This window comes from Cyrtonyx montezumae, unplaced genomic scaffold (assembly GCF_038088225.1).
Source record: "Cyrtonyx montezumae isolate F1298 unplaced genomic scaffold, pur_monq_1.0 scaffold_8, whole genome shotgun sequence".
Taxonomy (NCBI): Eukaryota; Metazoa; Chordata; class Aves; order Galliformes; family Odontophoridae; genus Cyrtonyx; species Cyrtonyx montezumae.
This window is the reverse complement of record NW_027072089.1, coordinates 105,361,657-105,386,917: the sequence shown is the minus strand read 5'-3', so window position 1 is coordinate 105,386,917 and position 25,261 is coordinate 105,361,657. Positions and strand designations below refer to the sequence as shown.

The 25,261-nt window shown below is 38.5% G+C and overlaps 1 protein-coding gene across 3 annotated transcripts in view; it reads left to right on the top strand.

The window, feature by feature from the left end:
* RBMS3 (RNA binding motif single stranded interacting protein 3) overlaps positions 1-25,261 on the top strand; it is a 706,597-nt gene that overhangs the window by 98,809 nt on the left and 582,527 nt on the right. For all 3 annotated transcript variants that reach the window (XM_065753689.1, XM_065753691.1, XM_065753690.1), the window contains one exon: positions 5,832-5,900. In XM_065753689.1, the coding sequence (XP_065609761.1) occupies positions 5,832-5,900 (69 nt within the window). The remainder of the gene's footprint in view (positions 1-5,831; positions 5,901-25,261) is intronic.

Sequence of the window (25,261 nt, the reverse complement as noted above, 5' to 3'; positions counted from 1 at the left end):
AAGAAGCCATGGATCTTTGAAGTATTTTGTATTTGTTTATGTTCACAGTGGTGTTAGATGTGAATTTCCAGTGCAATATTGGTAGTGTTGAAAAATAGGCTGAGGTTTTGAAGGGAGCAAGGAATCATGTATATTTATGGTTCAGGAGTAAAAATAGCTTCATGGGTGACTGGCACATCTGTAATGAGCAGGCTTTAGTGGGGTCTGTCTCCCCATGGAGCCAGGTGCGATAGCAGATCAGAAGCACAGAGAGACTCTTTCCACTGAGCTGACTCCTCTGATCTCCTGCGATGGCATTTGTAAGGAAGGGACTGTGAAGGATTTAGTATCCTTATGCGAGGTCCTACCCCACAAAGAGAATCAACAAAGCCTAAGAGTGTCTGGAGCCAGACCAGGGACAAGGTTTGATTGATTTGTAGGCATGAAGTCTATGTTATTTCAAGAGATATAGCTGTTTCCAGTTTCAGACTCTAGTTCACTAAGTACTACTTTTGATCAGATAGGTAGAATCAGTTAGGCTGTCACCTTTGCTATTTAACTTGTGATAGCAATTAATAATTTACCAGTTTCCATACTGCATTATTGTGGGAAAAGCTCAATATATAAAAACAACTATAACACAGTACTTTAAAAACAATCCCTTCCCTCTCAGTCTGCTATGGTTAACAGCAAAAGGACTTCCCCCAGTATTTGTTTCTGGAGAGTAATAAAGGACAATACAGTCATTTATAGTATGAGAGGTTAAAACTTTAATTTTGCTTCTGTTTCTCTTCATGCTCTCTCGTTTCACTGCTCCTGCAGTGAAAATAAACAAACGAGCCCAACAGCCTGTATCTGTCAGTAAGCAACAGTTGAATATTGGTCCCTTTTAACAAAGCTCACTGATTCTACTGTTCAAAACATATATAAACCTCCAGGAAAATAAGCTTGTCTAAAGAAAGCTTCACAGACAGCACTTCAGAGCCTTAACATGTTATAGTTGTCAGAGTTTATTATTACTATGTTCAGCAAAAGATTTTTTTTAAATTTAAGGAAAAATTGGGTAAATTCTAAAGCAAACAATAAAACAAACAAACAAACAAACAAAGACATCCAGAAACGACTATATGGCAGAGTATAACATATATCCTGAGTCTGATAAACAGCTCAACACTAAAGTCGTTATATAAGCAAAATCTCCAGTAAAACCAATTAGAAAGTTGACCACTGAGTGCCACCAAGTTGTTAGGCCAGGCATTTGCAAAGCACAAGATTTACTGCTATGTTGTGCAACTATAACTTTAACTAGAACAGAACTATAACTTTATTCTCAAAGAAATCAGTGAGGTCACAGACATCTCTTGCTGATGTCTCAGCCCTTTGGCTGGTGACCTCAGAGTCCATGGCTGCATGTATCTGAGTACCATCCTGGGCCTCCATTACCCCCCATCATTGCCTAAAACTTGAACATATGAAGTTTCATACAAACATGTGAAATCACTTCTTTATGGTAAGGGTGACAGAGAACTGGAACAGGTTACCTAGAGTGGTTGTGGAGACCCTTACTATGGAGATATTCAAGATCCATCAGGACACCTATGTGTATGACTTGTAGTAGGGAACCTGCTTTAGCAGGGGGATTGGACTTGATGATCTCTTGAGGTCTCTTCCAACACCTGTAGTTCTGTGATTCTGTGTGATTCTGTGAAATACAGGTATCAGTCTAAGTAGATTTTTCCTCTGAAAAATGTTTCTGAAATGATTAGATGTTTAGTATTGTCTTCTATTTGCTTTCATATTTTATTTTCCCTACATGTAAAAATATTTTCTTCTTTTTTGGCCCTGCCAAAAAAATCTTACAAAGCCCTGAACGTCTAGACAATGCTGCTCAGTTTTAGCAGTGAGCTGCATTTGAAGGATTAATGAAGTTTCATAGGAGTTAATAACACAGTTCAAAGGTGCCTCGATAACAAAGCAAATTTTCTGCCATGAAAACCCTTTGAACACTAGAAGAGAACAAACTACTTGGGTCCCATAGCAGGGAAGGAGAACAAAGAGTATGGGTTGATTTAATTTCACCTAAAATTTGCCATTCAAAGTTGGATGCCTCGATTAAACTTGCTGCTCTCTCTGTAGTGAGACAGGTAACTTCCAGTCAGATCCCATCCTATATGGTTTTCCAAGACAAATGGGATGAACTGCCACGCCCATCAGAAGGCTTTGCTAGCTTATTTGTCTGTAGGATAGGTTATGAACTTTGTCATTATCAGAATATTTACTTTTTTTTCCTTCTGTAAATATTGTTGGAGTAAAGTTACAAGCATTGTTTTCTTTGTGTTCTGCTTTTCTTTCCTAATTTTGAAATTTGGCATTACAGCTAAACTCTCCTTGACAGGATGAAAAGTACTTATGAATTGCATATAATCTTGGCTTGCATTGCACACGGTCATTGATAACCTCAACTTAAGACAGGAATAATAACATAACATATGATTTCAGGAGCTCTCCTTTTGAGCCCTACTCAGGTTTCCCCATTATTCAACTCAGAGTTTCTTTCTAGCTTTTGGCTATAGTGTATACTGTATTCAGTAGCACGAACTTTCTTAGAAAACAGTTTTCCTGAGAACTGTGTGTAAAGACAGCAGTTTTCACATCCACTACATCATTTTCTCTTCTTTTATCTGTGCTGCTTCATTGCTATGAAAAGTGCTTTGTTTCTGCTCTCCCTGGGATTTGGGGGCAGCTTGGTGTTTCATCAGCACTCCTCAAGCTCAGGCTTGGATCCATCTATGTGCTTGCAGAATGTGTTGCACCTGAAAGGAAACCCCCAGCAGATTTTATTCTTTCAGGCAGACTACTGCCTGAAAGTCTGCAGCAGCATACAACACGCTACCTTGTCTCACTTTTCTTTTTTTTTCCATAACTCCCAGCCAGAAGCCATATGTCTAAGTAGCATCTTTATTGCTTTCAGAAGTACAGTCTGCTGTGAAAACTATCTCAGGTTTCTAAAGTTTTCAGCAGGTCTCATTGGTCTCATAGAGCGACTGGTGGTCACCTGCATCTGTGCAAGTTTACCCCCTTCGCATGCTGGGGGAATTAGGAGAGGAGATGAGAACATAAGAACAGCTTGGACAAGCAGGTGATAAGAATCATCAGCCTAATTAGTTTTTAATAACTGGGGAGGGGAGTGGTTTTTGTACCTGTCTGTGTTTGAGGGAATGTTTGTGGGGAGTAGGAGGGAACTGAGATGTCTGGCTGTAAAATTAGTTTAGCTTAGTGTAGGGAGTTTCTGGAAGTCCTGGGAGAGTGGATTGCAGTTTGATTTAGATGTTTCAAATGATGCTGTCAGAAAGTCCTACAAGACCAGAGAGCAGGTTTATGAGCAGGAAGTCTTTAAATATTCTACATATGTTCCTTTTGTTTCTTGAAAGGGAGAGTGGTGGGGAAGGTGGTTTTCCCAGAAGTAAAGGAAGAGGTTTAAGGGGCTAAGTGCAGCTAGGTTCTCCCTGTTAAAATGCCTTGTGAAAACATTATGCCTTGAGGTCTCCTTTATATTATGTTCTGCATGTAGAAGCTGTTCATCCAGCAGAGCTTATTCTGTAGCTTCTCATTTTGGCTGCTAGGCATCAATGGCCAAGCTCCTAGAGGTAAGTGGCCAGCTAATCCCTGCTGATTTTCAGGAATAGGAGTGTGTGTATGCACATGCTTGGAGTTTGTTCATGTGTATGAATATGTAATATGTCACTCGTTTCAGAAGCTCTAACACCTGAGACAGCCTGAGGTTACTGTCTAACCTTAAAGCTTTTCCTGTAGTTTGATAAAACTTGGGAAGAAGTACAGAGTGAAATATTTCCCAAACGTTTTCATAATCTGTTCAAAATAATCTCATATGGTAGCTTGTGTGTGAGGGTACTGCAAGCTTTTTTGCTGTAACTTTGTTTTTTGATTGCAAAGGATCATGTGAAGGACAGTGGAGGAGCGGTGGGGAAAGCAAGCACGGGCAGAGAGAAGGAATAAATGCTGAGTTTAAACCTTTTGTACTACTGTTTTTACAGGTATTTTTATGTGCATGCCTCTTAATAGAATGGGAGAGTAGGGGTTAATGCCTAACAATTTCTGAGGCTCTTGTTATTTGTTGTTTGCTTAGGTAGAAAAAAAAAAAAAGATCCTGTGCCCTTGTCTTTAAGGTATGCATCTGTTTCCTAGGCTAGAAAGGGTTCTTCTGTTTCTTTGTAGTATTATGATACATTTCTCTGTGGGATATCTTTCTTGGGGATGTCCTTGAAACTGAAAAAAATTGGTTATCTTGTTACTCAACTTATTATTCATGGATTCACCAATTTTCCTTCTGAAGCGGAAGATAGTTTTCATAAATACTCATAAAGCTGAAATCAACATTGTGTGCATTTCCTCTTCTGAAGTTTTTATCAAAAGGGATTTTCTGCTGTAGAGTATAGCCATTCATTTAAAATGCTTATCCTTCTAAGGGTGTCTGTTAGAAGTGAAATACACTATACAGTAATGCTAATAATTAAAGTTGTGAAATAACTGTTTTCTGATAGACTAATACAAAAGCACAATTACAGCAATGGCTGTTTCTCATTAGCAAGAATAACATGCCAGCTCTAGAATAAGTAATGATGTAGTGGTTATAACTGGCATAGATATGTGCTATATCCTTGAGTGTGAAAAGCCATATGCTATTTATTTTCAAACTACGAAAAATATGCTATATTGCCATATAAATTTTAAATGGATTGTCTTGCTTACTTTTTAAAGTATTATTTATCCATACAGTTCAAATATGAATCTTACCCCATGTTGTTATATTATCATCGTTTTGCTGATCTAGTGTGTTCAAAAGCTAGCATCCCATGTCCAGACATCTTACATGAATTCAAATCTCATGATTAAGTAGGTTATTATATCATTACTTTTTTCAGCACTAAATGTGGGTGTAGATGAGGAGTGGATTTAGGACAGCTCTGTGTCATGCTAAGTTCCAACCTGAACTTGGAGTAAATGATGTAGAAGCTCATAGTCTAAAACACTTCTGAACTGTAGATAATGTATTAAAGTTTCCATTGGTATTTTTTTTAGCTCTCATATTGCTTTGATTCTTCTGTACTGTCAAAGGCAGTTTGATTATAAGGTCTGTATACAGTGCACAAAGTATGGATATAAAAGTCCATGGTGTGGACTTTTTTATTTGTGGTTTCAAAAAGTATAGCGATGTGGAGGATAGAAATATAGGGCTTAATCATAAAGGCTATTTTTCTTACAAGAAAGGTTGGTAAGTAACTAGTATATTTTATAACATATTGAAAAATATCTAAGTTTCACTTCCAAGTCAGGTGGAGAGATCCTGAAAGAACACATTTGCTTCATTTTTTATGAGTTAAAAATAGCTTCCATATAATTTGTATGCAGTCCGGAATGAATCATCACTATTGAGTTTGGGGAAAAGTGAAGATGCAACTTCCCAAAGCAAGCAGACAGACCTCTTTAATGATGAGTTTCTGAAATCAATTAGAATTCAGAGCATGTTTGCTTAAAGCTGAATGGATTACTTGGCTGAAAGGTAGTGCTTTGCAGTCCAGCTTTATGTTCGGGTTTGGCACCAAATTTACAGTCTTGGTGACATGCAGAAGTTGAGGTGAATATTGGGATTCTGAGGTCTAAGGCTAAAGTGTATTGGTGGCAAATCAAACAAACTACTCACCTCTGATTTACTGCATCATATTTATAGTTTCCTGAGATTTTTTTTTTTACCATAGTAGTTAACGTAGTAGAAATTGAAAGCCACTGTACATGTTGATGAATGTTTGAGATATCAATCTTCTATTTTGCAGAGAACTACAGCCAACAAGACTTCAAGTGCTCCTTCCTACAGCAGATGGTCCAGTTCACAGCCCCATCAGGTAATTTGCCCTTGTCAAAAAGGATATGAAGCTCTGGTTGACACATGCTTCCTTTTGAAATGAATCTATGAGGAGTCTGGGGAGAATGATCTACCTGTGTTTACCCATGTGTAGGTCATGCTGATCTGAGGTGGCTGCAGGACGTTCTATAGCAAACTGTTAGATGCAATTGATGTTTACGGAAAGGCTTTGTACAGCCATGAATCTTCTAATACAATTGTGGGAAAATGGTTTGTGTGAACTGTAGTATTTGGATGGGGGGATAGGAATATGTACTTTTATATTAAATGGAATTCTAACCTGCTAATATTAAATGCATTTACATGACTCAAGGTCAAGACAAAGAGAGATGAAGAAAATCTGAGAGATCTGATTATGGATTAGGACTTGTCTTATTTTTCTCCAGAAAAGATTTGATAATGGTTATTTCTGGGGAAGAGGCAAGATCAGCTCAAAGGTGTGAATTTGAAGATGGCGTACTTGAAGTGTATCTTCTGTTGAATATAGTTTGTGTGAAGTATGATATTTGCATGGAGAGCATGGAAGAATTGTGTGCAATAAAAGTATATCTTGTCTGCTAACATTAAATGCATTTGGATGTCTCGAGACTTTGATAAAAGGTTAACCAGGACAATGACCTGGGAATCAAATGATGGATTAGGACCTCTGTCTCTCTAGAGGACTGTTTTACTGTTAGTAGCCAAAAGGTGGAGGCAAAGAGTCAGCTGTACTATGTCAATGGAGCTAAAGAAGTGTGGTAGTCTGAAAGTGTGATATATGAGGTTAAGTTTAAGACCATGTTTCTTTGGAAGTCTGTTTTTGTGAGGCATGTTATCTGGACAGGGAGGCTTAAAGTCTTGTGTGTGTGTAAAAGAAGATATGATAGTAAAAATGATATTTGTATTAAGCACTTTTATATAGCTCAAGGCGTATACAAAAAAGTAACTAGAACAAAGATTTGGGTTCTTAATGATGGATTGGGACCTATTCCACACCTCTAGGGAATTTCTCCACAAAAGGTTAGGTAATAGTTGAGTTCAAAAGTGGAGACTGGAAAGAAGATATAGTAGGTCACTCGAGGGAAAGGAAACATATTTGTCTGAAAGTGAGGATTGATTGGTTAAGCTTTGGAAAATGGTTGTGATAATGGTTAGGTGCTGTTGGGAGGCCAGAACAAATACTGGTACCGTGGGCTGACTTACGCGCTGTCATTGATGGCTTCCTATAGTTTTATACTGGTAATGTGTGAAGTCATGTTTTCCCATGTGCCTTCCCTCCCCAGATATTTTTCCATTAAGAAAAAATAAGTTGTGAAGTGAATGTGTGCACTTGCAGCTTGGAAGATTAGCTGTATTCTGGGCTCCATCATAAGAGGGGTTGCCAGCAGGGAGAGGGAGGGGATTGGCTCCTTCTGCTCTGCCTCATGAGACTCCATCTGGATTACTGTGTCCAGGCCTGGGACCCCCAGCACAAGAAAGACAAGGAGCTTTTGGAGCAGGTCCAGAGGAGGGCCACAGAGTTGGTTAGAGGTCTGGAGCCACCTCTCTTACGAAAAAAAGTTGAGGGAGATTGGCTTTTTTAGCTTGGAGAAATCTCTTGGGTGACTTTACTGGGGCCTTCCAGCACTCAATTGGAGCTTAAAACAGGAGAGGGATTGACTTTATATGATGTGATAGAGTAAGAGGGAGTGGGTTTAAGCTAGGAGAGGGGGAGATTTAGGTTAGATGTTGGGAAGAATTTATTTTTTTACTCAGAGAGTGGTGAGGCATTGGTATGTGCTGCCTGGGGAAGCTGTGAATGCCATTTCCCTGGAGGCATTCAAGGCCTGGTTGGATGTGGCTGTGGGCAGTGTGGCCTGGTGCTTGGCAACCCTACCAATGGCAGGAGACTGGAAATACATAGATGATCTTTAAGGTTCCTTCCAACCAAACAATTCTATGATTCTAAGAAATATGCAGAGAAACTTGTTATAAACTGAAACCGAAGGTAGAAAATTGTTATTGTTTCTTTCTTGACTACAGATAAGCGCATGACTAGCTTCAAATGTAAGATATTTCCACTGAAGCAACTTCCTCTTTCAGAACTTGGGTTTGTTCAGTACTAATGATGCTAAAGCTGCTTTCCCCAAATCTCTACTTTTGCTTTTTTCTAGTGTCTTTTTAACTTTGTAGCTGCTCCTTTTTTTTTTTTTTTTTAAGAAGTTTGTATATGCCAAGAGAGGGAAAGCTTCCAATAAGTTGAGACTTGATCTTGAAAACTAAAGCTGGAGAAACTGCGAATTTCATTTATATTCAAATAGGGATGGGAAAGAAGATGGCTAAATGCTTCATGGAGTTCATTACCTGTTTCATCATCCTGAACACTTTTCTTAATATTTTTCTCTGGGAACTGTAACAATCTTTGTCCCATCTGTATAATGGTGTGTTCTTTCTTCTCACTGAGATTTCTATGGTTTTTTTTTGTTTTTTTTTTTTTCCTCTCTCTTTTGGAGCTTCTAATTTTCATTTTTGGTCAGGAGGAGATGAAGAATGTGGGGAAAATGCTAATTTTTTTTTACTGGTAATTGTATGCCCTATCCTAGGGGATTGCAAAGTGAACAGGAAATAATGCATGTATTGTTGATTTTTTTTTTTAAATCTCCTAAAACACATTCAAGAAGACAAGTGTAACATTAGCAATATGTACACATGAAGTTCTACTTGCATGCATAAGACTTTAATGGTAATGATGGTTAACCCTCTTTCTGCGTGTTTTCAATTGCTTATTAAGCTTAATGGGAGATGCATTCCTAAGTCAGGAGGAGATGATCCTAACAAATCACATGAAATGCACTTTACACTCTACACACTTGATTTCCTTTTTGAGGTGGGAGGGAAAAGATAAGTACATAATGCTACAAACAGTCTTTATTACAACCCTGTCAGATCCCTAGTAGAGTTGAAGGATTAACTATCAGGAATGTTCTTTGAAAGGATGTCTAGACCATCCAGGATCCGGAGGGAAAAAAGTTGTAACATATTAAATCATGCCTGTTGTAATTCTCATTCACCTATGTTGTACCCCGCTTGTTTTAATCTCACCTTCCTTTGCCATTTGCACTCTAATCTTCTCTTTTTCATCCTTGTTTATTACAAGCTTTTGTCTTCTGTGTTTTGGGTTTAGTAAGTCTATAAACTTGCCTTATGGATATTACAAATGCCAGTACCAACTGGGAAGATGTGAAGCTGTGCTGTGGTACACTTTGGGAGACCTCAATACTGCAGTGTACTCTCATGAGCTGAAAGTGGCAAAATATTTGTATTGGAGCAGAGATTTGTATTCAGCCTTGCAACTTGCCAGAATCTATATATAGTTTACATAATTTTTTTAAGTTGGATTTTGAAGAAAGAAAAAATTAAAGTTTATATTGTCTGCATTTTCTACAGCCTCATGCAGTGAACTCACTGAAGGCTTTTCCACATATTTTACAAGAATCTGTGCAGAAATCTGGTAGAGCTGCATAATGTGGGCCTTTGATGCATCTAAGAAATTTTAAGGCTATATTGATTTCCCCTTTCCCTCCTCCAAATTTTCTTTTTTCATTTATTCTGTGTGAAGTTTGAAAGCCCATTGGATGCGAGATCTGATAGGGTTCCACAGGTGGAGTCATTGAGTCCGTGAAAACAAATTTATTTTACTGAATTATTCTACTTTGTACTACCTAGACATGCTTATATTTTGTATTGGATGAGCTGAAGTATGTTTATCTAACTCAAATCTCTATCTGGGGAAAGTTTTTAATAAGTTCCTATTAACTTATCGCTCTCATGGGCATGTGGAATTTGTGTGCTTGGGTTTTTTTATGTGAAACTATTCAGATTTTTTTTTTCTTATGCCCCTTGAGCCTGGGAAAGTGTCATGCTATAGGGGAGGCATCTTTAAAACTTGATTAAGAGGTTCCTTCTGACTGCCCTGGGAAAGACACATCACTACCTTCTTCAAGCTAGCTTTTTCCAAGCACTCCACTTTCTCAATGTCAGAATAAAAAGCCAGTAGTCTAAAAGGTTGATCTTTTTGAAGCCAAGGAATTAATCCATTTAATTAGTGAATTCAGAGTGAGTAGGGAAGCCAAACTGAGTCTCAAATTTTGAACTGGCATCCAAGTTGCTGTTCTAGACCTTACTGGCTCCAAATGCATTAAACTTGCTTGAGGGATGGAATCAAGGAGAAGATACAAATGAACATTAGTGAGTTAGTATTACCTATGCTGCCTTCCTTGACTAGTGACATCTCTTGATGTGTGAAGAATTCTGTAGCAGTTTTTGGAGAAACTCTGAAGTGAGTTTAGTCTTTATGTGGTACTTTAAAGACCCTTTGTGCTTACTGCTGCTGAACATGAAGTAGAAATTGGCGTTAGTCATATAATCATGCCTGATATCTACTGTGATGTTGCTTTTGCTGAGTAGGATGGCAGCTGCAGCACCGTGCCTCATAGTGATGATGTATTTATGTATGAGATGCCCTGGCTCTTGCTAGGAACCAGACATGCACAGGTAGGGTGCGACACAAGGTACTTAATATTGCAGTTCAGCTATGCCTGGGAGCAGTTTTAACAGCGATTATTTCCCTCTGATTAAAGGATAATCTTTTCTTGCTTGTGAGTATACAAGATAGTTGGTCAAGAGAGATCGATAACTTAGTCCCCACTGTTAACTGGTGCTTTCAGGACAATATTACAATTCTCTTGCACAAGGTTTGCTGGAATTTAGAGATGGTTAGATTATCTTACTTCCTAAAATTATATAAACAGGTTGGGTTTTTTTTTAGTGCTATGTGCTAAATGAGCCTGCAGAAAAATTGGTTCCTTAAGTGCCATTTAAAAATAATATAGAATGCTTCAGCATCTTTCCCCCCTCTATCTCTATTAGCAATACATTAGTTTGAGCTAGTGAAGCAAAAATACAGAAAATTAAAATGATGACCAATGGGCCAAGGGGCCAGAGCGTTTTCAGCCAAACTTCCATAGCACTTGGTCTGTCTAGCTTCTCTTCTGATTTTCTGTCAAAATTACTTCTCTATCTTTCTGGTGTTGGCAACACGAGCTTCTTGCTTTCTTGTAAACAGTCAAACCTTTGTCCCTTGCTGAACTCAGCATCAGTACCTTAATAAGGTCAGATGTATTTTTTTTTAATATCCTGCTCTTTAAACAGAGATAAGTAGTACATTTTGGTACCCAGTGGTTAGCAGCTTTCTTGGGACTTGGAACAGACAGGGATGTTGATAACCATTCAGTGTAGGATCTGAATTTAAAGCAGGCTCTTTTGCCATAGAATGGTAATTTATTGTGCAGTTTCTTTACGACTAAGATAATAGAAATCCCAGTCCAGAAGGAACATATATTTCAACTTACTATAGTAGCTGCTTCATTGAATTTCAGATCTGAGATTTCAGTATATGTAACTTCTATCTTTCCTGTGTATTCTTCATTATTAATGCCCATCTCTTTTCCATCTTCCCTTTCTCTTCCCTTTGAGGTGGTTTTGGCCTTGTATTCTTCCTGTGTAGGTTGGAGAAGTAAGATCTTGTTGATAATCACAGAAAACACCAGCTGGAAGGGACCCACAATGATCATGAAGCTTAGCTCCTGGCTCCACACTGGATGTTATGTCTGAGGGCACTGTCAAAATTCTTCAACTCTGACATCTTGGGGCTATAACCACCACTCAGGGGAGTATGTTCCAGTGCCTGATCACCCCCTGGTGAAGAAGTTGTTCTTAATATTCAGTCTGATAAGAATTATATGTAGACATTAGTTCAGTAGATTCTTCCTCAGTATGTGAGTCCAAAAGGAATTTTATGCTCAGTCACTCAGTACAGGAGTGTTTATTATAGAGTTTTCAGAAGTCATGCTGGCTATGGCTTTTAGTAGCAGTTGGAATGGTTCAAGCAGCGGTAACAATAGTAACTGGGATTGTTGCAGACTGCTTGTATCAGAAATAAGATTTACTCATTTATTAGAGCAGGGAGATGGGTGAGTTTCCTTTATGGCATTTGTCACGTTACATGAACACAAAGATTACTGAAGCACTTGATGGTAATGGCTCAGAAGATCCTTTCTGCAAATAGATTTTTCTTAACTAGTAGGTGATACCTGGTTTCGGATGCTATGAAGATTCTCGTATTCAGCTGTTCTGGGTCTCTTTTGTTGGTATGTTGGTTTGTCTTCCTTTGGTGCTTCAAGTATGACTTGAAAAAAGTCAGTATTGAGGAAGTCACTGTCAGATGCATGAACCATTTCTTTCTGCTGACCACTGCAAACTGTGACAGTAAACATTAGGTTAAGTGCTTATCCACTAGAAAATGTACTGAGAACACCAACAAGTTTCCCAGAAGTCACTGAATAGCTGTCAAATGGCAACAGCACTTCTTCACTATTGTCCTAGTCTTGAGCTGTGCCAGTCTGTTCATCTTACTGAGAATGACTTGGTCCAACTACTACAGTTAATCTTTATGATAAAGGTCAGGTGAGATATGGCAGTTTTCCAAAAACTGGCACAATTACCCAACCCACAGGAATGTTACTGCATCCTGGCATTTGTCACATAACCAAAATAACTATAGCAAAACTTACTATGTTGAATTGGAGTTAGTGAGGGATATCTGTCAGTCTTTCAATAAATTGTGATATAAAATCCCTGAATACTTATCATATCTTCTCAGAAGTATACACACCTCTATGGTGTATATTATAATAAATTTAAGGCAATTGAGGCCAGTTCTCATAGCACTGTCGGTCCTACTTTTGTTTTCCCAATTTTTTTGTTGTTTGTTTTTATTAAGTAGTCTTTGGGTAAGCTCACAAAGACTGGCTGAATGTCCTTAGGTGATTTCATTACAACTGAGTTTGAGTTGGAAGTTTGTGGAAGGAAATTTAGATAGTCAAAACCTTATTGGGAGGCATGGTGTTTAAAGAAATTTGTACATTCCTAAGTTTGCTGAAGGATTTGGGGGGAGACAAAAATCAATGTCTGGTCAATATTCAAAGTTTGCTGTAATTACACACATAGTATATTTATTATGCAAATCACAGCTTTGTTATTTTGCTTACTAATAAAGACTGACCTAAATAGTAGGCAGCCAACTGAGTGCAATGCAGTCTAGTGGTTACTGGTTTTCTTGGTTCACCCCTTATAGTACTTTGTCATTTCTTTGTTAGAAATGGCTCGCTCCTTTCCATTCACCGGAATCCAAATGATTGATTCTAAAGTTTGAGGCTTCCTCAGTGAAATCTGTGGGCCACTGCTTCTTGCATGATTATTTGGGTAAGCCTCTGTAAAGGAAGGCTAAACTTGACAGTTGTTCCCTAAAGTGGAGTCTGCTTTTATGTTAGGTCTGTGAATTCAGCAAGTTCACTGCTGTAAGGTGAATAACTCCCAAGGATGGTACTTCAAAAAAAATAGTATAGATTATGGTATATTTGAGTAGGTCTATATAGACAGTACACAGATAATATACAAAAGAAGATGGTTCACCTTTAAGATGACAAAGGCTTGCAGGGAACTCCACATAGGAGGGATCTCTAAGAACAAATCCTTCCCTGGTGGTGGTGGTCAGCCCTTAAATGGGGTTTGGGAGAGGTGGAGCCAGGCTCCACCCCTTCCAATCACACAGGTATATCACCTTCACCTGTGCCCCCATGGCTGACTCGGTGCTCACCTCAGGTGACTAATCAGTGGTTCAGGCCATGATTCAACAGTTCCTGTACAATTGCCAAGGGTAGGGTAGACTTGTTTATTTCTGATTCCTGTGCAGGTAACAAGAGACTGTAGCACACTGTTGGTTACTCAGTTAATTGCATAGCTATGCCAGATGTGTAAACTATCTTCACTGTATGAAGATAATTCTGTCAGATGAGACTGAAAGTAGTTGTTCTCAGTCAAGCAGAGTACAGTGTAAACTTAGCTTTGAAAAGCCGGGGAGTTCATAAAATAAGCAGGGAACTTGAAGGAAACTTTTTTTTTTTTTTTTGAGGTTGGTGGATGAATGAATGAATGTACATGGCATTATTTAAAGTTTGCTCATACAATTATGATACTTGTTGGTTTAGCAAATTACATTAAATCCAACAGGCTTTCTGGTAAGGCTGTGTTGCAAACTGCAAGTGGGATAAGCCCCTCCATCTGCAGAGCTAAAAATAGCAGTAGGTAAGGCCTACTTTGATGCTTTGTCATACTGCCTATGGAGAAATGCTTCAGTCTATCTGATAGCATCAGTTGTCTTCACCCTGCAGTACTGTAAGCTGTTGTTTCTCTTTGGAAATAAATGAGAACTTCTTTTTGAAAGCAGGGCTTATGATTCAGGGGTTGGTGTAAATGACAAAATACAAGTTAACTGTGCTCAGCAGTCTACAAAAGTTGTGCATCTTGACTTACCTGTAGATTAATTTTCTGTATATGTCCACATATTCACCAAAGGACATGCACATAAAGCTCTAATAAGACATGAGTTTTAGGCATTAATTTAGATTCATATAGCTATAATGTAGTATTACAATTCTAGCCTGGAGGGCTAATGCTTTGCGTAAGTTAGGGATATAAGTCTTAGTAAACTAATTTAGTTATGTTTAGATAAAAATATTGGAAAATATTTGTATTGTTACTTTTTTTTTTTTTTGAGAAGTGCTGCTTTTCTGAGCAGTTCTGTTCACTGATTTTTCACTCCCCACACCTATAGTAGAAATGCTAAGTCAGGGTTTGAAACAGTGATTGAGGACCTGGTAGGAAGGCAGGGCCAACTCAGGGGAGCTCAGGTACATGCAGACCTTCCCAGACCTCATTTAAGGGTTGGCTGTGGAGGCAACAGTATCTCACTGGAGATCCTTGCCTACCTGAGGCCTTCCAAAGTTAGGCAAGTTTTCTTCATGTCTCCATGGCTGCTGTGTTTGGGTTTGTCCTCGTTTGCTTAGCCTAAGATTTTGTCACCTTGCTTTTACTGGTGTACTTTCCATCGTGTTATAGTGTTGCAATGCCCTAGACAATTTTCTGTATATGTGCTATTTTAATAATCATCCAATGATTCAAATTTTAGAAATGGAATACACTTGTTATTTAAACATGAAATGCTAGATTTCATCTTTATGGAAACATGAGGATTCTTTATAAAATACTGTATTTTTTTTTCTCTTCAAGTATTGGAGGATGATAAAATGGTTTCATTTTAGTTAGGCAAGGTCAGAGTTACCATTGGTATTTTGTTGGACTTTCAAGCTGAGGTTCTAAGGACTCAGAGTATAACCTGGTTAATCTTAAAATGAGTATACAAGAAAAGTTTGAAAAGATATTTCTAAACAACTGCCATAATAGAATTTGTAGACTATCCAGCTTGTTATTCTATTTACTTATTAGGTATTTATTTCTGATTACAAATATGAAGTTATTTATCTAGCTACATACGTATATTTAGCTATGCTAAATGTATGCTTGGTTTGCTGCAGTTTGCAAAGAGAATTGCGTGTTGGGTTGAGGGAAAGTAAGAGCCTTTATGATTACTTCTGTGTACATAAAGCTTCCAGAAATGTCTGTCAGTTATACTTTGTCACTTAGAACTATTTTTTTTTACCTGGTAGGATGTTGTAACATCTAAAATGACGGAAACCAGTAGGATTCTACAGAAACCTCATTTAAAATTAATAACGTCAAAAATTTCCCTGTGTCACACTTCATATTGTTACCAGGAGCTGTTCTCCATCTTCTGGAAACTCCCACTTCAAAACTCAGAACTTGCTAAAATGTTCTTTCCATAACTCTTTGGCTATTTTTTATCATAGCAAATTAAGCTTATTGATAATCCCTTTGTGAATCTTGACTTCTCCCACATTGCTTGGCCAATTTTGACTAAAGTGAGGCAAGGAAAGGGCATGCATTTCTAGGTGAACTGTAAGAGTAAAATACAAGAGAAGATAGTAATGTTACGTAAAAGGTAAGTGTGAGACCTCCCCTAATTAGACACCTAGCAAGTCATGAGGGATGGTGATGCTATGGATTTCCTAGCAGTGAGACAGAAGTCTTAGCTGTTGGTGTCTATGCTCTTTCAGGAATGAAGCTAAGCTATTGAAATGTAGATTTCTTGATTTTTTTGACTTGTCTATGACATCTAAGAAGATAAAAGCTGCCAACAGATGAGATTTTTGACAATTATTGGTAGTTCAACTTGATCTTTAATTTTAATTGTTCTTGGAATGAACAGTTCAGAGGTTTTTCTTCTTTTCAAATACCGCTTGCTGGCTAATGCAAGAAAGAAACATTGATGTAAAATATAATTAGTGTGGTAAGTTGAAGTCTATGTGTACTACTACTTTTTCCCTCACTTCCTTCAGATTACAAATGTTTTTTGAGATTGGAAGATAGGTGGGAGCAAAAGGGTTTAAGCTATTTTTAGGTGATGTTTTCCCTTCTGTCCTGTTATTTGGAAGTAACAGGTTGTGGACTCTGCTCTTTGCACCTCTCATTTTTTTATACTCCTGAAGCCTTAAACCTGGAAAGGAAGTGCAACCAAGGGACCACCTCTGGATTCACCATCAGCTGTTCTAACAGTGTTGATCATTTTCCAGAGCAAACACTGTCTGAGAAGTATGGTTAACCTTCAGAGGAGAAACAGCTGTGGTTGAGCTGACTCCAAGGGCAGATCCAGGGTTAGTTAGTAGAGATGGCTAAGGATTGCTGTCAGATCAGGTCTCATTGCATTGAGTTGTCTGAAACTTATTCAGAAAAGGCAAACAAAAGTTTCTGCAAAATTTTTCACCTTTCCTATCTTTCATGGGAAAGAGTATGAAGATGTGTGTATTGTTTCAGTGGCCAAAATGATGATAATTCTATTTGATAATTAACCGTGCAAATCTGGAGGAAACAATTAGTGGATCAGCAAACAGATCTGCAAGCTAAATTTTGGGAATATGTGGAAAATCTAATGTGATTATAAAGATAAGTTTTGCTTTGTAATGAGGAATGACAAGGCATTTTGCTGCAGCTATCATAGCAATTTTAGAGTATCTTTATACAGTACAGTTTAAAATATATTTACCCTGTAGCAGCGAATTTGAAATCTTTGTGTGAATCATAAAAAATACTGATGGAAAATACCTCTTGAACCTAGAAACCAGTTCTTTCCCAGGTACTATTTAGGTTAACTCTGTCAGTGAAGAGATTCTCTATTCAACAGTAGTGTCTTTGTTTTTTGAGTATAGCTGTTTAGAGAGGCACTTTTTCTAAATTTTTAGAATTGATTTAAGAATCTTTCCTTAATTAGAGACTTCAATATTGCAGTTTTTGCTCAACAATTTTTGAGCTCTGCTGTTCACAGTGAGACTCTATATAGGCTCAAATACCATTGAATATTAGTAGCAAAATTGTTGTATCAGGATTCTTACTGATCCTCATGTTTCAAGGTATAGATTAGTTGTTTCCTGAGCTAGTATCTTAAAATCATAGAATATCCTGAGCTGTAAGGGATCCACGAGGATTATGAAGTCCAATTCTTTTCTCCATGCAGGACAATCCAGAATTCAAACCCTAGATCTAAGAGTGTTGTTCAAATGCTCCTAGAACTCCAACAGCTTCTGGCATTGCCTACCACACTCTTATGAAAAACCTTTCCCTAACCCCAATCTGACCCTCCCCTGACAAAGCTGCATGCTGTTTCTTCTGGTCCACTCACTATCAACAGAGAAATTAGTGCCTGCTTCTCCCACCTGTTTTGTGAGGAGCTGTGGACTGATGAGATCTCCCCTCTGTCTCCTCTTTGGGCTGAACAAACAAATTGACTTCAGCTTGGTCTCATGAGGTTTGCCCTCTGGACCCAATATTGTCTTAGTCCTCCTTTGTATGCTCCCTAATAGTTTTCTGTCCTTCATATATTGTGGTGCTGTCATGGTGTGAACCGGTGATTGAGCACCTGGTGGGAAGGCAGGGCCAACTTGGGAGCTCAGGTGCATGCAGTGCACTTGAGTTACCAGAAGGAGTGGAGCCAGGATCTACTCCTTTCCAGACTTAGCAGCGGAGGCAAGGGCATCTTGCTGGAGATCCCTGCCTACCTGAGGCCTTCTGAAGGTTTCTGTGCTTATAGTTGTTGCATTTGAGCAAGTCTTTACTTATTGCGGCCTAGGACTTTGCTACTCTACTGTTGCTGCCTCACTTTCTACTGCATTACAGGTGCCGAACTCACACATAGTGTTTGTAAGCGAGGCCACACAGAGCAGGAGAGTGCTGACCTTCACCTGGCTGGCAGTGCTGGCCTCGTGTACCCCTACTCTGGGTGCAAAATCCATCAATTGCCATGGTTAAACTTACTGTGGTTTCTCTTTGATTCAGCCGAAATATATTGATATCTGAAATCTAAAAACAACATAAGCTTGAGTCTTGTACCACTTTTGTGTTTTGCCATTCTGCAATAACAGTTACCCAGTGTTACCAGTGGTTAGTGAATAAAAATTGAACTTTTACATGGGAAATTGAATTTAACATGAGGTTGAAGATGATTTTTATCCCAACATATCTGGAGATTCCACGCCATCCTGAGGATCGTCTTTAATCTGGAGATATGTTTCTGAGAAAGCTTGATATGTTCCTAGCAGAAACTGGTTAGTTTCCCCAAACTCAGTGAAGTTGGCATTACACTATCCTCTCTGTAGCATGGTATCCTACTCCTGAGTTGTTTCTTAGATCCCTGATTTCTAGAACCCCATTGTTCTGCTGCAAAAAATATACTGCACTGTGACTGTCCTGTTACCTGCAAAGTGGTCTATTGAATTTAAATGGTATTATTTTAATAATTAATAATATTCTGCATGCTGGGGAGACAATCTTGTTTAAAAAGCCAAGGACCTGTAAATAACTTGCAGTAATATAGGAGTAGGACTCTAATTCAAGTCTAAATAAAGCACTGCTCTAAGGAAAAATAAAGTCTGAAATGGAGATAATGTAGGGAATTCTATATAAGCTTTTTGTAGGCTTTGTCGTAAATCCACTATTTCTTGCTTTAGGAATGGTGCATGTGAAAGATGATTATTAGTGTGGTGGGGAAAAATCTGCATAGGAATATCAACTTGAATTAAGTCTTCAAAGATGAAGGGGTAAAAAAATACTAAACAAGCTTTTGAAAAGACTGATGTAGTGAAATCAGAAATCCTGTAGGCTTTAGTAGGAAAAAAAGTTGTGATGAACGATGTAAGATTTTCACTCCAATGAAGTGAGTAGTTGTGTTGGGTTCTTTTCTAATAGGCGTGAATGGTAGCCAACTGGAAAATAACTGACAGTACCTTGTTTATTTGAATCCTGTACCATATGTTGAAATGTAGCTGTTAATTGTATAGCTGTAAAATTAAAAGTAATCTGTTCAGTTTTGGGCACCTCAATACAGAAATGATATTGAGGTGCTAGAGCAGGTCCTCAAAGAAGGGAAACAAGGCTGGTGAAGAGCTGAGAGAATATACCTTATGAGAAGCAACTGAAGGAACCGAGGCTGTTTAGTCTGGGGAAGAGGATGCTGAGCGAAGACCTTATTGCTGTCTTCAAATACCTGAAAGGTGATTGCACCAAGAGTGGGGCTGGTTTCTTCTCACTGGTGACTGGTGAGAAGACAAGGGGAAATTGCCTCAAGTTGTGCCAGGGAAGTTTTAGGTTAGATAGCAGGAAAAATTTCTGTACAGAAAGGGTTGTTAAGCACTGTAACAGGCTCTCCAGGGTGATAGTTGAGTCACCATCCCTGAATGCATTTAAAAGCTATCTGAGGACAGACTTGGGGACATGATTCAGCTCTGGGTTGTTAAGAGTTAGGGTGGTATGGTTAGGTTGTAGTTGAACTTGATGATCTTGCAGGTCTTTTCCAACCTCAGCAATTCTATGATTCTGAAAGGGAAAGCCCAAATATTAGTTAGGTTTCTAAATGTACTCATCCGGAACATCTGAAAGAAAATGATAATCTGACAAAGCATGGAAATGTCTATCTTGACTTAAGGTACACAGAATTTACTTCTACTCTGCTTTTGTGTGCAGCAAAAACAGCAACTATCATTGTGAAATGTACTTCCATACCTATGTCTGGCAATAAGTGACTTTTGGATGGATCTCCAGAGACCAAGCAAAGCTCTAAGTCACTTAAAAAAACCTGAGCTCTATCAGCTCCTACAATACAATGCTTGCTTATCCTGCTTAGAGATCAGGCTCTACTTGTATCCTTCAAAGAATATATTTAATCTTGTGCTGAGAACAAGCAGGACTTTAATCAATGTTGCACGTGCTTTGAGGATCTACGGCAGAGGCTCTACACTGAGGGTGGGAAAAATGCAGGAAGACCCCAACAAACAATTGAAGTAAATCTTGAGCACTTGACAAAATACATAAGCAGATGATGATGTGATCTCGGTAGAAATCTGGCTGTATTGAACAGAAAATAGATCATATAAGGGAAAAACTGAAGACTATTTAGTCCTTTTAGTAGAACATCCTGTACAATACTCCAGCAAGCTTCATTTGGATTCCTTTGAAAAATAAAACTGCAAGAAAATTGTCTACCTCAGAGCATAGGACACCCCTACATACTACCCCGTATAGTTTGGAAGGAGGAGTTTGTCTAGGTTACTGGGTGAAGCATGCTGTCAATATTTGATGACGACAATTGAAAGCACAAACTGAACAGGAGAGGACATTGCAGGAGTTTATGAGCTCTTGTGCTTCTTCAGGCCTGAGAAAATGCAAATCCTAGCATTCATTTACTGTTTGGCAAAATAAGTGCATTACTTCTGAGCTCCAATTGAGCATGTTCCCTGTTCTGTGGATTAGGATGATGCTAGTATCTAATAACTGTGTATTGCTAAAGTGTTAACAGCGAAGCAATGTCTGAGCTGGCTTGTCATCTAATGTTTGTATGGTTTTCTCAGTGTTGTTATTTATCTAGGGCTGTTGAGCCAAAACACTTGTTTTGGAAAAGTAATAAAAAATATTATGTGAAAATAGTGTGAAGCTTGCTGTTTAGGCCAACTTAAACAGCCAGTGTAGAATGAATTACTTTCCATGGCCCTTAGCTACTTTTTTTTTTTTTTCAATTTCTAGCACCCAGGCCCAAGTCTTTTATCACAGTACAATAGCCTGGTGTCCTTTGATTTCACTTTGATTTCAGTTTGTTATTCAAATAATTAAATTGCATACACGAGTACATACTTATTTTATCTTAAGCTTTGCTGTTTTCTTTAGCCTTGTTTCTTCTGTAAGGCTATTTCCCAGAAGTACAACCTGAGAAGTTATGATTTACTAAGTAATATTGGTTGTACCAGCTTTCCCTCCACAAATATGAATGTGAAATCCTGCCTACAATGATGAGTGAAAAGCAGCTGGTATAGCTGCACTAAATAGTATGAGAAATAAATCATAAAAGGCCACGTCTTCTGACTGGTATGGGAAGTTTGCATGAACTAGAGTATTCTCATGTCACAGCTAAGTGTTTGTTCTTGTGCCAGAACTGCTTCAGAGTTCTTCATGTTTAAGGTTACAGTGATCTTTATTTTTTGGGGTCAGCCCTCAGTGAGAAAGTACAGCCTGCAAGTCTCTGAATAAAAGCTATTTTTAAAATCATTAAAGTACTTTGCTAAAGAATGAAGCACTTGCTGAAACAGTTTTGAGTCATTCTTTTTCCCATGCTACTTTCAATGTGATCTTTTTCAAGAACTATGTCTGTTTGGTCCCTGAATATACTAAAACTATCAATATTGTTTGGGCTTACTTAAGAGCCACAGGAAAACTAAATTATCAGACTTCCAACCTCGGTTTAGACTTTGCCACTTGTTGAGTATGATGCCGATCTTCAGAAGAGATGCTAACGTAATATTTTGAACTTAAAGCATTTTCTTAGTTGGCTGCAAAACTCTTCTGTAGTTTAGAAACGATGTGGGAGTATCTTTTGAGGGGAAGATGAGCATCTATCTGAATTCTGTTGAGGAATAGATAGTAGATATACCCCTATTTAGAAGTGGTACAGGTCCTGCAGTGTACTTGAGTTTCAAAATCAGAACAGTTTGGTTGGAGTCCTTTACTGAAGGTGCCTGGAATCAACAGAGAAACTCACTAAGTCGTCGTAAAGCAATGTGGAAGGTCCTTATATGGATTAATGAAATGCTGAGAATGCATTTTTGCATTAGGAAATGATTGCCATTGGAATGCAGTATTGACTGGGTCTTCTGCCTATGATCAGCACATATGTAAATGGTTGTACATGGGTAATAACTGTGATGATGGAGTTCTGACAAAGGGAAAAGGGTTGGCCAGAGTAAGCTAATGGAACAATGAAAAGTTCAAGGTGGTCCCAGTTATGGAGATGTTAAATTGCATGTGAAGAAATTTATGCTTCTGAGCATGGGTGTAAGATGAAGAGGAAATATGCCTGGTTACAAAATATGCCTGGTTCCATTACAATAAGTACAGGAACATGGATTCTAATCTTTCTTCTGTACAGGAGCGATAGTGTGGAATCAGAGCACACAGCCCCCTGTAAACAAAGCAACCTTGCATTAGGATTAATGAGTGAAGGACTGGGAATAAAGCTCCTAATATCATTGTTTTTGCATGAAACCAGGGTCTGCTGGCTTTCTGAGAATTGTGTGCATCTGTTTACTTTTCTTATTTCTTTTCTCCATCTCAACAGAATACAAAAGAATTATAGGAAGCGACTACATTTGAACAGGAGTAGGGAATGCTTTCTATCTCAGCAAAGATCAAATACATTAAACTGCTTCAGTTGGAGAAAGTTTTTGGAGGAAGGAATAGGTGTGTAGAATCATAGTTATGCAGAAAAAAGCTAGTAGAGAATCCATCTCTCATTCTCCATCATTTTTTACAAATCTGCAAAGTAATGAGCAGAAGGGAGATTGTTCTCGTAGAATGAGTAAATGACATGGAGGTCTCACTGCTATGTTGTTATGGATGTGGAAAGTATAGATAGGCTCAACATGATTAAACAAAAATGTAAAAAATGTCTGTGAATGGATATTCAACATAATAATGTGTATCTAACTGCTGAGTCTGGAAGCTGTGTGTTCAACAGGCATCAGGAACTGGGATAATCCACTTTGAAGAAGTAACACTAAAGACTTCTGCTGTTTCCTGTGCTTTTTTTTTTTTTTTTTTTTTTTCCTGATACAGCTGCTTCTCTTCATGACTGGAGAATAGGGCTCACCTAGGCCTTCATTCTGAATTGCTACAGCTACTGTTTTATTACTTAAATTTCCCCAGTGTGAAGGCTGTGTTAGGTTGTAGAGAATTGCTTTCACATTTAGGGCTGGACAGGTCTTCCAGCCTCTGCTGCAGTGTGACAGCAATCCATCACTGAGGCACAGTGGTTGTGTCAAAACAGTAAGAAGAGATGTAAGCATCACAAAAAACAACTTTCAGACAGCTAAAGACTTTCTACATCAAAGCCATTAATTCCCATATAAAGTTTGTGAAAGACAAGTGAGATAAAGTTGGGATTCAGAAGGTGCTGAAGAACACTAGCATTGGCTTGTTAAGGTGTTTGAATGAGCAGTGAGATGCTGTCCAGCTTCCTTCTCCCTTTCCTTGCATTATGGTGCCTGCAGGGGTGCACTAAGCTGTCACAACCTTGGGAAGGACAGGCATCACAAACTTTGTGAGCTTTTCCTTGCTTCCTTATACTGCTACTTGGAGTTTCCTACTTAGTTAAAAGTGGAAATTTAGGTAAAATGAACTGTAAGCTACTTTCAGATGATGGAGGAGAATCAGCACAACTGCGTTTGCAAAGCTGATCGTGGTCTGTGCAGCTGAACCAGCTATGGTGGGGGGGGGGGGGGGGGGGTCGGTCATTCCCCTCTCTGCCACAGGGAGGCAGAAGCATTAAATCATAAAATACTTCCAGACCAGCTCCTCGGAATACTGTCTCAGTTTTATCAAACATAAGCTTCAGAGGTTCTATACTTCTTTCTAATGTATATGAATGATTGCGGAGGGAAGTTTTGCAGGGGAGAATCCAAAGTGTCAAACAAGTTCTTGTGTATGTGGGCTTTTACTTGATGTTTTGACAGGCTGTAAAAAAATTGTTATGAAAACATCTCAGCAACAACGAAAGCAAACTCTTCCCCCACCCCCAGTAGCAGTTAGTAGTTTTCCAACTATTGCACTTCATAGTTATCAATTTTGCTCTTTTCCTATTGTAAAGGCAACTCTGAAGCCTGAACCTTAGGTAGTGACACGTTAACATTGCAGTAATTGTATTTTCTAACATGCTTGGCTTCCTGTTCAGCTAATATGTTGCTTACTCAGCTGCTTGTGGTAATTTAGAAAAACAGCATGGCATATTCTTGTTTCTGGACTACCTTCTTTGTAAGAATGTGGTCTGATTGCATTGTAGTAATTCTCCTAGAGGAAATCTTAGAGAATTCTAAAAAGTGTGAGTGGTTTAATTGTGTCTGATCTCTACATAGCACTACTGAATGTGAATGCACATTGTGAATCCCACTTGCATCCTGGTAAATGGAGTACTGAAAGCGTGGTGGTGATTCATTGTACTTGTTATTTTATATTCCATAGTACATATAAAAGAAATGGAGAAAGAGGGTCAAAATTCAAAGTGAAAGCTGATATTTTGTCCATAATTCAGCCTGCTTTGCTTAAGTATCAAAGCACATGTGGCAGAAAGGTCACTCAGTTATCTGCAACAACTGCAGCTCAATACATACCTTTTCATGATGGAATTTGTTTAAGGACTTGGTGTCATCTGAAATGTCAGATATCCTGGCCGTTACCATCTGTGTTAAACTTCATCTGGCTGTCTGTAAATACTGATCCTCAGCTGCGTGCCTTATAATCCTGATCCCTGCTAATGTAAGGTTGCTCATTTGCCAAAATTCTCTCATAAAATACTTCTTCCTGACTAAGACTAACATGTAACGAAAACATCTGCCCATAAAGGGATGTTGTGGTCTGTTGTATAAAGATAAATTACAGGTTAAAATTACAGTTTATGATGCTTCAAAGGTGCTTGTTGCTCTTGCAACAATCAGACATGCAGTTATAATGTTTCTGTTGCTTACAATTGAGAGAGGAAGGAAAAAGCATTTGATAGCAGATCAACGTTTCAGTAAAACAGTGTATTGGTTTGGTGTTGTACAGTATGCTACAAAAAAATGCATATTGCTGAAAGCAGACTCCCTTGCATCTGCTGCAGAGTGTAAGCAGAGCAGTAGGGATCACAGAATACAGTGTTGTGTTCTGTGGGGCTGGTAACCTTCATGTGCTAAAAGCACTGCCTTTGTATTTGTACAAGTGTCACATTGAGGACAAGTCTTCACGCAGCCCAAGGCTTGAATTTGGGATCATATCATC